The sequence below is a fragment of the Fukomys damarensis genome, unplaced genomic scaffold (genome assembly GCF_012274545.1).
Source record: "Fukomys damarensis isolate Sample0158 unplaced genomic scaffold, DMR_v1.0_HiC HiC_scaffold_19, whole genome shotgun sequence".
NCBI lineage: Eukaryota > Metazoa > Chordata > Mammalia > Rodentia > Bathyergidae > Fukomys > Fukomys damarensis.
The window spans coordinates 17,590,308-17,607,337 of record NW_022900931.1 but is presented as its reverse complement, the minus strand read 5'-3'; the positions used below and the strand labels follow the sequence as shown (position 1 = coordinate 17,607,337).

General features: G+C 34.8%; 1 protein-coding gene across 1 annotated transcript in view; it reads left to right on the top strand.

Moving 5' to 3' along the window:
- LOC104856297 (solute carrier organic anion transporter family member 1B3) overlaps window positions 1-17,030 on the top strand; it is a 55,507-nt gene that overhangs the window by 3,051 nt on the left and 35,426 nt on the right. Inside the window, exons 3-4 of the mRNA XM_010615656.3 lie at window positions 13,705-13,846; window positions 16,195-16,327. Of these exons, the coding sequence (XP_010613958.1) occupies window positions 13,705-13,846; window positions 16,195-16,327 (275 nt within the window). The remainder of the gene's footprint in view (window positions 1-13,704; window positions 13,847-16,194; window positions 16,328-17,030) is intronic.

Below are 17,030 nucleotides of genomic sequence, written 5' to 3'. Positions count from 1 at the left end.
AAATTATTCAGTGTGAAGCAACTGTGGGATTCTTACCGTTGTTTTGCAGGTGCACATACAAATCCACACGTTACTGACTTTTGTGTACAGACTCAGCAGTTAGAGGAATACAAAAGGGAAAAGGAAGAGTGAACCTATTTGAATGACATGCTTTGATTCTTTCTGGCACCTTTCTCTCAATTTTAATATTTAACCAGTTGGGATCCAGTGAACCTTCCGCATGTAGTTCACTTGTAACACTGTCATCGCTCCTCTTAAGATTGCTTGTACCTCTCTATTGTTATACAAATTCTTTGACAGAACAAAAGTAATGTGCTATCAACCCAAAACATACACAATAAGACAAAAGCAAATATTCTCCCTTTCTGCTGATGGCCCCACTCCTTTTCTGCATAAACAACCCAAAGATAAACCCTTCTAGTTTTCCTTCTAGCTGGCTTTCCTGCAGTCACATTGCCCTTTTTCTGGACTTTCAACATGTGAAGTTCACATGCATCTATGAGAACTTTGTATTTGCCATTTGTTTTCTGAAGTGTTCTTGTATAAATCATGTGCCTTGGTCTCGTTCAGATTTCTATAAACATTTTGTCTGCTCTGACTAACCCATGTAAATAGACCCGTCTATTACTCTTTAACTCACTTTTTTTCGTATCATCTATCACTGTGTGACAATGACGCCCAGACACACATGTCTGTAGTTATGTGTGTGTGTGTATGTGTGTGTATGTAGATATGAGTGTTTAATGTCTTATAACAAAATAAATAACCTTTCACTTCAGCAAAATAGTACCAGGAAGCTAGACTCAGGGTGGTGGTAAGACTAGGCTCCATCGTGGAAGTTCTTGGGAAAACCTTCTTTCCTTCCTCCAGATTCTAGAGGCTGCCCCAGTTGGCTCATTGATTCCTTTTTAAAATTTATTTTTAATTTTTTTAGGTACCAGGATCAAACTCAGGACATTGAGCTTGCAAGGCAGGCATCCAGCCACTGAGCTAACTGCCTGGTCTTCACTGGCTCCTTTTACATTCAAATATAGTGATGTTGGTTAAGTCCTTCTCACACTGACTCGTCCACATTTTAAGAACCCTTGTTATTACTTTGGTTTCACCAGAATAAGACAGGTTCATCTCTCTATTTGATGGTCCCTGGTTAACAACCTTATGGTTCTGTAATATGATTTGAATATATCTATACACATTCCTTTGAATAGTATATTAATTGTCTTAGACATATAAACAATTATTTTGGTGTTTATAGAATTTTAACTCAGTATTATGATGTAAAATAATCCATATTATTTCATATAGTGGTAATTTGGGTATTTTGAGTGTTATATAAAACTTCCATGACATTAATATACCTTGATTTGTTTCTTTACTATCACCACATTTTAAAATTATCCTCAGGGGTTTTCTATTATAAATAATGTTGGTATAAATATTCCCAGTCATGTTTCTTGATAATACTTAGAAGAGGTAGAACATGGAATTTGTTAATGTTCAGCTTTACAAGATGATGTTAAATTATTTTATTAAAGGAACTGTACTAATTGAATACCAACTGGCAATCCATAAGTGAACAGTTGGTATGCATTCTCTGTCACACTCGGTATCATCAGAATCCTTATGTTTTGAAATTTATATGAGAACAAAACAGTATCTAATTTTGGTCTTGGTTTGCATTCTTTGACAACTACTGAGATTAACATTGCTTTACATGTTATTAGCCCTACATTCTCTTTTGTAAAATCCCATTCATATATTTTATGTATTTCTATGTCGGATCATTTACCTATCACTACTTTTCTTGAGTTATTTATATAAACATAATATTTGAGTGTTAATTTATTATTATATTTTATTATACTTTAGAAGATTGTAGCCTTTAACTAATTTTTAATTTTCCTAGTGAAGTTTTTGAAGATCAGGTATTCTTAACTTGATACATTTGAGCTCATCAAGTGATTTTATAACTGGGAACTTTTCAGTTTTATTTGTTTTTTTGTTTGTTTTCTCATTGAATTTATTGGTACATTCTAGGTATACAGTACAGTTACATTCATCATTGGGATCTTGTACTTTTACATGACAGGTCTTGGTTCTCATTTTTTCTCCTTGTCCCTGCCCTCGCGTCACCCTCTCCTCCCCTCCCCATTTACAAACATTTTATTTCCATTTTTTCATTTTCTCCTATTTTTTTCTTTCCCTTATTACCTTTCTCCTACCCTTCCCACTTTCCCTATTGTCAGTTTTATTTGTGAATTACCTTGTTATTCTAATATGAGTAAGCTTCATGTCTGCAGTAAAACCTTACCCTACCTAACACTAAATTTTATGTAAGATGCATAGTAGAAAATTTATTTCTACTCTTTCTCATATATGTAACTATTATCCCCAGCTCTGTTTATTGGTTGGTTTCTCTTTCCCATTTTCCTATGACCCTTCCATGCTATTTAAAGTACTGTATACATATGAGTCATCTCTGGGTCTGTTTTGGATTTATTTATTAATTTATCCCTATATTAGGACTAGAAACTGTCTGGAGCTTCATATTATGTGTTACAATTTTTAGACTAGGTGATATATTTTTACTCTTACTCAGACATGACTGCAATATTTTTGGTCATTAAAAAAAATTTTGTACAGGATTATTTAAAAAAAAACCTGTTAAGTTTTATGAAATACCTCCTAGAGATTTTTGACTGAAATATTTGTAGATTGCTTTAGGGCTGTTACAAAGCTTTTAAATATTAAGCCCACTGTCCATGAATATGATATAATTCTTTATTTCATCTCTCAAATAAGTTTTAAAATTTTCCTTATAAAGATCTTACACATATTTTGTTAGATTTAGTTCCAAATAGTAGGCAATTTTTTAGTATTTAAATGATTTCTTCCTGTTTAATTAAGTTGTCCGATGTTCATTAGTAGTGTTAGAAATGCCATTAAAATATACATACTATATCTAGTTTCAACAAAATATAATAATTATAAGCATTAGAAAGTGTTAATAGAAAGATAATTTTAAAATTATATGAATATCTTTTATTTGTTAACCTTTCAAAGGAACTATGGAAAACTTACCAGACATAACTGACTAGTCATATAAACTATTTTCAGATAAAATGATCCTATATACAAAGATCTCAAATAATCAATCTACTAGACCTAATAAGTGAACTGAGCAATATTGCACAAAATCACATCAGTAGCATTACTACACACCACCAATGAACATTCAAACAAGTAACTGGAAGATCTAAATGATCTTCTGAATGACAGTTCTAAAAAAAGAAATATCTAGGAATAAGTTTAAATGAGACGAAATATGTACACTTAAAACCACAAAATATTGCTGAAAACATATCTAAATAAATGAAATGATGAGCAGTGTTTATGTGTCAGACATCTTGGTAATAAGGGAAAAGAAAAAAATAGGAGAAAATGAAAAAAATGGAAATAAAGTGTTTGTAAATGGGCAGGGGAGGAGGGGGTGAACAGAGGGCAGGGACAAGGGAAAAAAATGAGAACCAAGACCTGTCATATAAAGGTACAAGATCCCAATAATGAATGTAATTGTACTGCATACCTAAAATGTACCAATGAACTCAATAAAAAAAATAATAAAGAGGCTATCTTTACTTCAGTGAGGGTGTTTGGCTCCTTTGTCAAAGATGAGGTGGCTGAGTGTGTCTGGAGTTGTTTTTGCATCTTCTAATGTGTTCCACTGATCCTCAGGCCCATTTCTTTGCCAATACCATGCTGTTTTTATCACAGTAGCTTTGTAGTATAATTTCAAGATGGAGACTGTGATACCCCTGTTATGTATTTGTTGCCCAGAGTTGCTTTTACTATTCTAGGTTTCTTCTTGTTCCAAATGAGTTTTTGAATTGTTTTCTCAGGGTCCATGAAGTACGCTGGTGAAATTTCAATTGGGATTGCACTGAATCTGTATAGCAGTTTTGGAAGTATGGCCATTTTTACTATGTTGGTTCATCCTACCCAGAAGCAAGGGACGTCTTCCCATTTTCTGATATCCTTTTCAATCTCTTTTTTCAGAGTGCTATAGTTTTCAAAGTAGAGTTCTTTGATATCTTTCATTAGGATGATTCCTAGGTATTTGATTTTATTTTTTGGACAGTATTGTGAAGAGAGTTGTTTCTCCAGTGCCTCTTTCAGTGAGTCATTTTTGTGTAGAGGAAAGCTATTGATATTTGTGTGTTGACCTTATATCCAGCTATGCTACTAAATTTGATTATTAATTCTAGAAGATTTTTGGTGGTGTTCTTAGGGTCTTCTATATAGAGTATCATGTCTTCTGCAAATACTGACAATTTGCCTTCTTCATTTCCTATCTTTATTCCTTTTATTTCTTTGTCTTGTCTAATTGCTGTGGCTAATGCTTGCAGAATTATATTGAAGAGGAGTGTTGAGAGTGGACATCCTTGTCTTATTCCTGACTTTAGTGTGAAGGATTTCAGTTTTTGACCATTTCGTATGGTATTGGTTGTTGGTTTTTCATAGATGGCTTTTATCAGATTGAGGCAGAGATTGTCTATTCCAATTTTTTGGAGGGTTTTACCATAAATGTGTGTTAGATTTTGTCGAATGTTTTTTCTGCATCTATTGAGATAATCATATGGTTTTTGTCCTTGGCTCTATTAATATAGTGCATTACATGTATTGATTTGTGTATGTTGAACCATCCCTGAACTCTGGGATGAATCCCACTGGGCCAGGGTGTATGATCTTCTTGATAGTCTTCTGCATTCTTTTTTCTCGTATCTCATTAAGGATTTTTGCCTATATGTTCATCAGTGAGATTGCCTATAGTTCTCTTATTTGATTGGGCCTTTGTCTGCTTTGGGGATCCACGTGATGCTTACATCTAGGAATTAATTTCAGAGTGTTACTTCCCTTGCAAATTCATTGAAGAGTTTAAACAGTAGTGGCAATAGTTCCTCTCTAAATATCTTATGGTATTCAGCAATGAAACCATCAGGACCTGGGCTTTTCTTGGTTGGTAAGATTTTAATTATGTTTTTAATTTTGCTGATTGATATTGGGCTGTTTAGAATATTTAGGTCATCTTCATTCAAGTTTAGTAATTCATACGTATCTAGGAATCTTTCCATTTCTTCTGTATTTTCCATCTTATTGGTATATAGGTTCTCCAAGTAGGTATTGATGATCCTCTGGGCTTCTGCTGGGTCCATTGTAATTTCACCTTTTTCATTCCTAATTGCATGAATTTGGGCCTTTTCTTTCCTTTTTTTGGATAAGGTTGGCTAAGGGTTTGTCAATATTGTTTATTCTTTTGAAGAACCAACTCCTTGTTCATTGATTTTTTTTTATATCCTTCTTTTTTAGTCTCCATTTCATTGATTTGTGCTCTGATCATTATAATTTCTTCCCTTGGGTTTCTCCTGCTTTTCTTTTACTAGAGGCTTGAGGTACAGCATCAGCTTGTTTAATTGAGCTCACTCTGTTTTCCTAATATGGGTATTCACTGCTATGAATTTCCATCATAAGACTGCTTTCATTGTGTCCTGTAGATTCTGATATGTTTTACTGTCATTTTCATTTAATTGTAAGAATTGTCTCATTTTGTCTTTAATTTCCTCTGTAATCCATTGGTTATTCAGAAGTGTGTTGTTCAATTTCCATGTGTTTATGAAATTCTTTCAGTTTCTTTTACTGTTGATCTCCAGTTTCATCTCACTGTGGTCTGATAATATACAGGGGATAACTTCAACTTCTTTGCACTTACTTAAACACATTCTATAAGGGAGTTTGTGGTTCTACTATTTTGTTATTTTCTGTCTAGTGGGTCTATCTATTTGTCACAGTGGGGTATTCAGGTCCCCCACTACTATTGTATTAGTGCTTATTTGATTTTTTCACATTCATTAGTATGTTTTATATAGTTGGGCACTAGTGTTTGGTCCATATATATTTATGATTGTCATCTCTTCCTCATGTATTGTTCCTTTTACAAATGTGTCATGTCCTTTTTGTCTCTCTTAACTTGTGTTCATTTTAAATCCACTTGATCTGCAAGTAGGATAACTACTCCTGTTTTTTATCAGCTTCCTGTTGCATTGAATATTGTTTTCCACCAACTTTCAGTCTATGAGTTCATTTTTGAATTAAGTGTGTTTCTTGTATGTAACATATTGCTGTATCTTGCTTTCTGACCCCTTCTGCTTGCTGGTCTATTTCTTTTGATTGGTGAATTGAGACCATTAACATTGATGGTTATAACTGATATGTATTGACTTATCCTTGTCATAACTTTTTCTTTTTGTTGGATTCTCTCCTTTTGCATTTAATTTCTTATCATGCCTGATGAATTCATTCTGCTGGGCTTCCTGGGGTTGTGATCCTCATTGTCTTTTCCTAGAATGTTAAAAAAATTAGAGTGCTGGTTTGGTATTCATGAAGTTCCTCATGTGCTTTTTGTTATGGAACTATCTTTTTTCTCCATCAATTTTCAAAGATAGTTTTGCAGGGTACATCTGTCGGGGTTGGAGGCTGTTTTCCTTTAGAGCTTGAAATATGTCACTCCAAGCCCTTCTTGCCTCAAGTGTTTTTGTTGAGAAGCCTGCTGTGATTCTGATGGGCTTTCCTTTGTATGTGATTTGTTTCTTATTTCTGTTTGTAGAAATTTGTTCCTTTGTTGTGTTTCTGGAATCTTAAGTATTATATGCCTATGTTTAGATTTTTTTTTTTATCATGGCTAGTTGGAGTCCTATATGCCTCACTTATCTGTATGTCAAGTTCTTTTCTCCTATTTGGGAAGTTTTCTGCCATTACTGCTGTGGACAGTATTTTTATGTCCTTGGCACTCTCTCCTGTTCATTGACTCCAATCAGTCTTATGTTATTCTTCTTTGCATCATCTACGAGCTGCTGGATTATCTCATGGTCCCTTACTATTTTTAAGAATTTTTTCTTTTCTGCAATCCTATCTTCTATATCTGAAATTCTGTCCTCACATTGGCTCATTCCGCTGTGTAAACTTTCAATGGTGATGTTTTTGGTACTGGGGATCAGACTTGGGCCCTTGTGCTTGCAAGGCAGGCAGTGACACCACTAAGCCAAACTCCGGCTCATCAATGGAGTTTTTAATCTCCTGGAAATCTGTTTGCATCTGTTTTATGGATTCCATTTGTTTCCTATGTTGGGATTCTGTCATGTTTCTCAGGTCCTCTATTTTTTTTTTAAATCTGTGTCTGCTCTAGATTTATTAATCATGTCTTGCACTATAGGTACAATCTCTGTTGTTATCTGAGAAATTATTTCTGATTTTATTTTTTTCAGATCTTCTTTCATTGCCAGTTCAGGGAGTCCAGTTGGTTGAGTATCAGATTGTTCCATCTCATTTCATTGGGGTTGCCTTAGGTGATCTGGAAGTCTGGTTTTGAAACTTGTTTACGTGTTTTTTCATTTCAACAGATGCAGCCTTTTGTGCCTCTGTTGAGGCAACTTTTTGCTCCCCCAGTGGCCTTCAATTCTCAGCAAGCCACTGAGTGGCCTTTTCTCTGCTACTCTCCAGTACACCAATTCCTGGGTTCAGAATAGTGGCCTTCTGGATCCCTGATGTGACCTGTTGTCTGCGTGGGCTTCTAGCTGGGGCCTGTGCACACTTGGGATGGTATCTAGGTGTATCTCTAGCTAGGGCTCCTATGCAGCTCTTTTCTGGGAGGGACTTTGGCTGAGGGCTATGCACCCCAGTTCCTGTTGTCTGAGCAAGCATCTAGCTAGGGTCTCATGCTCTTACCAATGGTTTTGGGGTGAGCCTCTGGCTCTTGCTTGTTGCACCTGTGCTGCTCTTTTCCAGGTGGGCCTTTGTCTTTGGCCTGTGTGCCCATGCCACTGGGGTCAGGGCAGGGCCCTGGCTAGGATCTGCCTGCAGTGGCACCCACTCTGGTCCACACCTCTGCTCCCTGGGATATGCGCACACTTACCAATGCCTCTGGCTGAAGCTTGTGTGCCTGTGCAGTTCTTTTCTTGGTGGGCCTTTGGCTTTTGCTGGTGTGCCCGATTCTCTTGGGTTTGGGCAGAGCCCTGGCTGGGATATGCCTGCAGTGTCACCTGCTCTGGTCCACACCCTGCTCCTTGGGATCTGCTAGCAATGCTCTCATTTTTCTTGAAGCTGTTGTAAATGGTATTGTTTTAATATATTTTTCATCTCGTTACTTATTGGTATACACAAGTGCTAATGATTTTTGTGTGTTGTCTTATATCCTGCTACTTTGCTGGTTTGTTATTAATGCTAAGATTTTTTTTGGTGGAGTTCTTTGGGTCTTCTATCTAGAGTATCATGTCATTTGTGAATAATAATTATATTTTGAGTTTTTCTTTTTCTATGTGTATCCCTTTTATTTCATTACCTTGCATAATTTCTCTGGTTAATTTTTTTCAAGTACTGTGTTGAATAGAAGAGCTGATAGTGTCTTGTTCTTGATTTTAGGTGGATGCTTTGAGTTTTTTCCCATTTAATATGATGCTGGCTAATGGTTTCTCAGAAATAGCTTTTGTCATACTCGGGTATGTTCTTCTCTACCAACATGGCTGAATAATAGTATATTTAAAGTAAATAGATATAGGATTGGACTTACTATTGTCATTTAAAAATAATTTTTTTCTGTTGGAGCATTTTGTCTCACTTTTCTTTCCTTCCTATCTTTTTTGGATTTTCTTAATTTTTGTTGGAACATGGTTTTATTTCATTCATGTTTCTGTTTATGTACATTCTGTTTTCTTTATTGTTGTCATAGTTACATACAGTATCCTAGTTATAACAGTCTCTTAAATTGATAACAAATTCAATTACGTGCCACAACTCTACTACTTATGTTCCTTCCCACTCTATTATTGATGGTGCAAATTACTTATTTTTGCATATCCGTTAATGGAGATGTATAATTTCTATGCTTTTAAAAAATCTATACAAAATTTATACATGGTTATATTACAATAATGCAAGATTCTATATTTGTCTACATATTTATCTTTGCCAGGGGATTTTTATATTTTCAAACTTTTGTGTGTTTCTGGTTATCATCCTTTTGCTGCAATTTATAAACCTATCTTCTCCCTTCCTCATTTCTTATAGGGTGGGTCTTGTGGTGAGCTCAACAGATAATGGTAATATGAGGAAACTCCTGATAGCTCCATCATTTTTGAATGTCAGTTTTGTTGAATATAGTGCTCTGGATTAGCAATTATTTTCTTTTACCCCGTTGAGTCTATCATCTCAGTCCATTCTAGCCTCCAAGGTTTCTGCTGAGAAACCTGTTTCTCGTCTTATAATAGCATCATTTTACTTTTGAGTAGCTTTTCTACTTTCAAAATTATTTGTCTCTTTGCTCTGAATTTTGATTTGATTAAATTGTGTCACAGACTAGGTCTCCTTAGGTTTATTATAGTGAGAATGCTTTTGAGCTTCTTGAATTTTATGTCTATTTCCTTCCTAGGATTTAGGAAATTTGCGGTCATTATTTGTTCACTTAGGTTCTTTGTACTTCCCTCTTCTCTGCTATTCACGCAGTAGATCAATGGTGATCTACTTGATAGTGGTCCATGATTCCTGTGTGCTCTTCATTGTTCTTTATAGTTTTTCTTTTTGGATCCTCTGCCTCAGTAATTTTGAAAGTCCTTTTTAAAATGCACTGATTCTTTTGCCTGATCAAGTCAGGTGTTGGTTGAGTCTCTTTTGGTAAATACCTTAATTCAGTTACTGCTTTTCTGTTAGGAATTTGGTCATGCATAGTTTCAGTATCTTTATGGATATTTTCATTTTGTTTACATAGGATGTCTCTAATTTCATTCAGTTATCTATGCTCTCTTTTGATTTATTAAGCATATCTTGCAAAACATTTTAATTCTTTTTCTGGAAATGCTTACTTTTTTTTTTTGGTCCAGTAGATTTCATTTGTTTTTCTCAGCGTGTCCAGATTCCCTGCTTATTGGATGCTTTGTATTTTGTTTTTGTTGGGATTTCTGCATTTGAAGCATCAACCAACTCTCCCAGACTTTGCAATGTTTTTCTGTACAGAGAATTTTCTTCATTTATTCTCACAAGAGACTCCAGATTCATCTAAAGTTTTTAAAATCCATTCCTTTCTGCCCTTTGGGGGCTCATATAGAACCTCTTTGTTTGAAAAGGCTTGTTGTTTTCTATGCAGCTCCCTCCTCCCATACCTGTCTGCAGACCTCTGGCTCGTTAGTGATGTAGCAAATTGTGTTATTGAAGCACCACCTATTGTCTATTTTTGTTACTGCAAAATGATGCACATTTACTCGTCATTATTCTGAGATCCCACACTACCTCAAACTGGTACCTGTTTCTATCCGTTTACGAATACAAGCACGAGTTAAACAAGCTCATGAGCAGCTCCCTTAAAAGTGAAACCACTCAATGTAGAGGATTTGGATTCTTTCTTCCAACTTCACTGTGCAGAATGAAGTGAGAGGTGTTTTGGTGAGTGGGGTGAATCGTGAATTCTCCTTGAAGGTTTCCATGTGTTTGCATTTGTACCAGCCTGGCGTGCATGAAGCTTGTTTCTGATATAACTTGTTTCTGATGTTCTCGCAGGGGAGTTTAATCCATTTAACTCTGTATCTTGTAGGCACACAAGATCTAGGGCTTCCCGTTCTGCCAGTGTTGATGTCACTCTCTCTCCCACCATGTTTTTTGTTTTTGTTTTTCAATTTCTGGGGCTAATAAAATTATTTGTTTAAATGATTACGTCCTAAACAATTTTCATTAACTGTTATAAGTTATAAAGATTATATATGAGTTTAATCCATTTAACTCTGTATCTTGTAGGCACACAAGATCTAGGGCTTCCCGTTCTGCCAGTGTTGATGTCACTCTCTCTCCCACCATGTTTTTTGTTTTTGTTTTTCAATTTCTGGGGCTAATAAAATTATTTGTTTAAATGATTACGTCCTAAACAATTTTCATTAACTGTTATAAGTTATAAAGATTATATATATATGTATATATATATATATATTACTACAAGATGTCAGAAATTATTCTCCTTAAAGAAAATCTTTCAAATTATTTTTTCAACTTCCTTTCATCAGTTAATATCTTTCTCCCGTGCGTCTTGTTCTCCCCACCATTAACTCAAGAAAACTAGTTTTGACACCTTTTCACTTTTTGTGTTTCATTTTTAGGTGACTTCCTATATTTCACGTAAAAATTTTAGTTATCTCATAAGTTGTATGACATAACAGCTCTTTTCAAATTTTTTCTTCATTGAGAGCGTATAGAAGTTGACAGTTTCTTATGCACCCAAAAACATATCTTGCCAGTGGTGGAAGAGTTTTGTTGGGCTTTAAGTCCATAACTCCCAAGCATGGCCAAATATAAGACACAGTAGGTTCCAGTACTTTGCACCAGGAATTGTTCTAAGCATTGTAGATAAAATAGTGAACAAAAAAAAATTTTTTTTTGAGGGAAATACCAGCAATTGAACTCAAGACCCTGTTCTTGCCAGGAAGGCAAGGCACCACTGAGCTAAATCCCTGGCCCTAATAATGAGCAAAATGGAACACCCACTGCCCTGATATATTTACATGCTAGTGCAAGCAAGACACAATGGACACAAAAAAAATAAAGAATAGTGTGAATGAGAATTGGTGGACTTTTAAATAGATTGGACAGGAATATCTTATTGTGAAAGTAAAATTTTGAGCAAAACATCAAGGATGAAAGGAATTCAGTGAGCTGTAGGTGACTATAAAGAAGAAATTTCCCTGTTAAGGAAGAGACTTAGGAGACAGGACGGATCATTTAAGCACTGTTTAAAATCCCTAGAAAAGACTAGATACTATGAATTAGATTAAATGGTATGGAGGAGCAGCATGACTTAACTTTCTTTTTTAAAGTATTTCTCTAGCTACCAAATCAAGAACAATGTAGGTGTACAGGAGCGTAAGTTGAAAGGAGCATCGGGAGCTGTTATAATAAGCGGGGTAGACATAATGTGCAGGCTGCTGGTAGCACAGGAGGTAGTGAGAAGGTGTCTATCTTGTTCAGACAAGAGAGCACCGCAGAGCAAGTGACCTAACAGCAGAAGTGTATTTCTCACATTTCTGAAGCCTTAAAGTCTGAGGACAAGGCAACAGCATTGTTGAGCTCTGGTGAGAGCCTTCTTCCCAAAGTGCAGTGGCTATCTCTATGCTGTGTGCTCATGTGACAGTTCTGTTACTATGGCAGAACTAACCCTGCCATCATCTAATAACTTCCCAAAGGTCTGAGCTCCAGACACTGTCACCCACAGTATTAGAATTTCAACATGTGGCACTGGAAATACACAAACCTGCTTTTTATGATATGGTTCAGCTTTAATAATACAGCAAAAGGAATTTGCTTTTGGATGTGGATGCATGGGCAGAAAGAGAAAGCATCGAGCAATAAATTTTGTTAAAGTAAAAATTAAGACACCTATAACCCTTGCCTTTATAGGCTATCAGTCATGTGTGTTCTTTGTAAAATAAACCCTGGCCACTTTGAACCCATTTTTCATCTGGCTTCCTGGAAATGCTGCCTTTGAGAATGTTCTGCTGTCACCTTTATTTGGGCTCTGGTGTCCATCTGGTGTCCGTCATGGACAACTGAGAATATTGTTTTGCTTATTATAAGTCAGTTAATGACAGTAATTAAAAACAACAATCCTAGGGCCGGGGATTTAGCTTAGCGGTTCGGTGGCCTGCCTTGCAAGTGCAAGGACCCCAAGTTCAATCCCCGGTACCAAAAAAAAAAAAAAACACACACACCAAAAATCCCCCCAAAAAACCCCAGTCTTAACTGCATTGATATGCTTACTAATCTGATATTATAACAAGAAATCGCTAAAAATAGAAATAGAAATTTCATCCAGCTATCCCCCTGCTATGTATCTTCCAGAAAGAGGTAAAACTATCATATTACAGGGATACATGCATACCCATATTTATAGCAGCACAATGTATAATAGCTAAATTTTGGAAGCAATGTGTATGTCCATCAATGGATGAATGGGTAAGGAAAATGTATTTATGCATGATGGAGTACTACTTGACACAAAGCAAGAACAACTTGAGGAATTTCTAAAAATGAATCCAATTTGAGAACATAATGTTAAGTGAATTAAGTCAGAGACACAAGGTGAAATATCTCATCATACAGGTTTCTTCTATATGAGAAACTCAAATTATATATATATATATATATATATATATATTCAAGAATGAAATAAAAGATAAGTAGGAAGTGGGGAGAAATTCAGATGATTCTACAAATTACCTATTCTATTATTTCAACAATGCTTTAATATATATGTTAATTTGTTTCATTTATATTATTAGTTTGTTAGTCCATTGAAAAGAAAGTTTTGTGCTAATATCTGTTTTCTTCTTCTTTGTAAGACAGATCCTTTTTGTTGATGTTTGGTACCTTGACGACAATAATACACAGTGTATTAACTATTGTTATTTTCATGAAATTTTGTTTTATTATTTTATAAAAGAAAAAAAGAAAGTGACGTTTTAACTATACAGTAATGGTAACATTAAAAGGGAAAGATAGGTATGCTCTTATATTAAAAACAATATTTCAAAGTAAAAAGGAAAATTTCTAAAATGTGCATATATCCGTAATCTGGTCTTCTGCTTAACAATTTTCTCCTTTCCTTGTGCTTTTTCTTAGATGTTCTTTGTAGCTCTGTCATTTAGCTACATTTGCAGAGCACTGGGTGGAGTGATTATGAAAACTTCCATCACTCAAATAGAAAGGAGATTTGACATATCCTCTTCTGTTGCTGGTTTAATTGATGGAGGCTTTGAAATTGGTAACTTTTATTTCTATTTTAATAATCAGACTTGCAGAGGCAAAATCCTATTCATATATGCTCTATACTTTTGGTTCTCAACAAGGGCAAATAGGTCCTTCAAGGCCAATTTTCCAATATCTGCAGATATTTTTGGTTGTATCACTTCTGGGGCTGTGTGTGCAACTGGCACCTAGAAATAGAAGCCATGGATTCTGCTAAGAATCCTACAAGGCACAGAGCAACACCCAACAACAAAAATTACCCAGTGCCAAATGCAAGCAGTTAAGATGTTGAAAAATTTTGATCTCACACCAATGCATTGCTTTCATATTAACAGCTTGTGAAGCTTTGCCTTGCCTCTCAAAATGCCCAAGTGAAAATGAAGGTTGATTCTACTATTTGGGGAGGGAGAAAGAGCTTTGGAACAAAACTACATTCAATTCCTACTGTTCTTAAATGTTTGAGGTTAGGACTTTTTTTTTTACAATACTGAAAATATTGCTTTGCTCTTTTCATTTTAATTTTAGTATCTTCTATAGTCATAAATCTTATTACTTTGTTTCCTTCACTCTTCCACAAGTGGGTTTAACAAAATCATTTAGAATTTTAAAATTAGAGTTTTAGCATTAAAATTTAGTTTATTCTATGTGTCTTTTATTGAGGCATTTATTTTTAATATTTTTGTCAAACTTTGTTACTGTTTAATACCAATTATTTGTATAGCATTATGATTTCTTTGTGTACTTCTGAATTTTGAATATTGTGACTTCAAGTCTCGTCTTTAGTTTTACTGGAGTATATTTTCAAGTCGTAATTTTTTTTCCAGAAAAAATCGAATGCATGGCATAATGTCAAACTCCCTGCTTGTTAGAAATATGTTTATTTTTTCATCACACATCGAAGCAATAATTTGGGCATGGAATAAAAAATATTTTTATTAGAATATTTACAACTTTCATGTGCTGTTTTATAACATTCAATATTGAATGTTAGAAAATTATTTTCTCCTATACTGATAAACATTTCCTTTATGTACTTGAATCTCAGAAACTTTGCCCCCATGTCTGTGAGGGTCATTTTTATTTTATTCCTGCTAGATATGGAAAAATGATTCACTGAAGGCTTACATCTTGGCTTAGCTGAGGAAATTTATTTTGTTTCTTTTTTGTCATCTCTATTTCATTTATTTACTTTGGAAACAGCTATAAAATAAATACTAAATTTTATTAATTATTAAACATTTTCTTCTTTCTAAATTTCTACCATTTTAAATGTTCCAGCAATCACCTCAGCTGCTGTCTACCATTTTCTCATATGAAGTTCTAACTTGTAATATTTTCTATAATTTTTAAACTCATCTTAATTATTACTTTATTTTTAGTTTTCTAGTTCTAATTTTATGGATGCAACATGCTGTTATACTTCTAAAGATAATAACTAGATAGTTCAGTTTCTCTTTTTTAAAAGATTGATTCTTATTTAACCATGACCAATTATCTGTTGGATTATTTTTGTGTTTTTCCTTCAAAGTTCTTTTTTCCTATCAGGTGTTCAGTAATTACTTGGTTTCTATCTTTTCATTGTTATACATGTAACTCCTGATGGAACAGAATTGTCGGTGACACCCTCCACTTAGAATATTCTATTTCCTTTTTTTTTTAATTTTCTGTTTCTCTTTTTTAATCTAAATAATTTACCAGTAAATGTCAAGTGGCCTCCTGGAAACATTCCTGAATTCCCTACATTTTCTAATTACTCTTCATTTTTGGTCCAATAGTGCTTCTGTCCAACTGGCAACTTTTATCACTAGTATGTAAAAATTCTTAAGGATTGGCACTATAATACATTTATTTGTTTATTTATTTATTTATTCATTTTTATATTTCTGGCTCTGGACACCATGGCAAGTACATAATAATAGTTTAAAGAATGCTGGAAATGCATGATTAAGTGCATTAATGGATACATTTCCCTCAGGTCAAGAAGATTTTTCTCCCCTTTTAAAAATAATCTAGTCAATTCCAATTTTTCACTAAAATTCTGCTTCACAAATATTGCCAATGTTTCAAGTGGCTTCTTTAGTATCTAAAACCTACTCTATTAAAAAACCCAATAACATACATGGTGTTTATACTATTTATTAAAAATATGCTTTACTTATTGGTGGTTCTCTACACCTTTGCAATGACTGGTTTATTAAAGGTTGAATTTTACCTCAATTGAATGATCTAATCTTTGATGAAAGGTACTACATTTGTGCTCTCTTTGCTTCCACTTGGGTCTTTGATGTTTTTGGCCACAAAACTAGGCTCAGTCAATACTTGGTGGAATGGACCATGCCAATATAATTTTTTTTCTCTTTCTAGGAAACTTGTTTGTGATCTTGTTTGTAAGTTACTTTGGATCCAAGCTACACAGACCGAAGATAATTGGAATAGGTTGTGCCATTATGGGCGCTGGAAGTATTCTGACTGCTTTACCACATTTCTTCATGGGATAGTAAGCGTTGCACTGCTGTGCACTGTTGATGGTCATTGTCATGTGAATTAGTAGTAGAATTTTACTCTTATTATTTTAATTGGCAGTTCTTTATTTAAAGAAGAGTACTCAAAATATTTATAGGAATGTGTGTATTTTGTATGTAACGATTAACCGACTGTTTTATTCATCATGGGTTTCATAGGTTGAGATTTGCATAGCACGAAAAAAGTACGTAGTCTGATAAGGAATAAAATCTTTATGGCTTTTTTGGTATGATAAATGTAGCCCCGTGTCTTTGTATGTAAGACTTAAGTTATAGGGCTGGGGATTTGGCTTAGTGGTTCCACTACGTGCCTCGCAAGCCGGTGGGCCTGAGTTTGATCCCTGGTAAAAAAAAAAAGACATTATGTTCAGTAAGACCTCACCACAACGGTTTTCCCACACCCGGTCCACTGAGGCTGTTCTTCCGAATGTCCCAGAGTATCTGGGATAAGAATCAGCTGCTCATGAGAAAGAACTTAAAGTAGCAACTGCTCTTGTAAGACTGAAGCTTATTTTTTACCTCAAAGTTGATGTGAAAAGCAGTTGCAGGTTGGCATGATATTGCTTTTTATCATCTTGTTCGGCCGCACATGGTCTTGGCCTCACAACCCTCATGCCAGTGTTGGTCCAGGCGACAGGAGCTAGGAAGAGAAGAAAAAGCAGCAGCAGCAAAGAACAC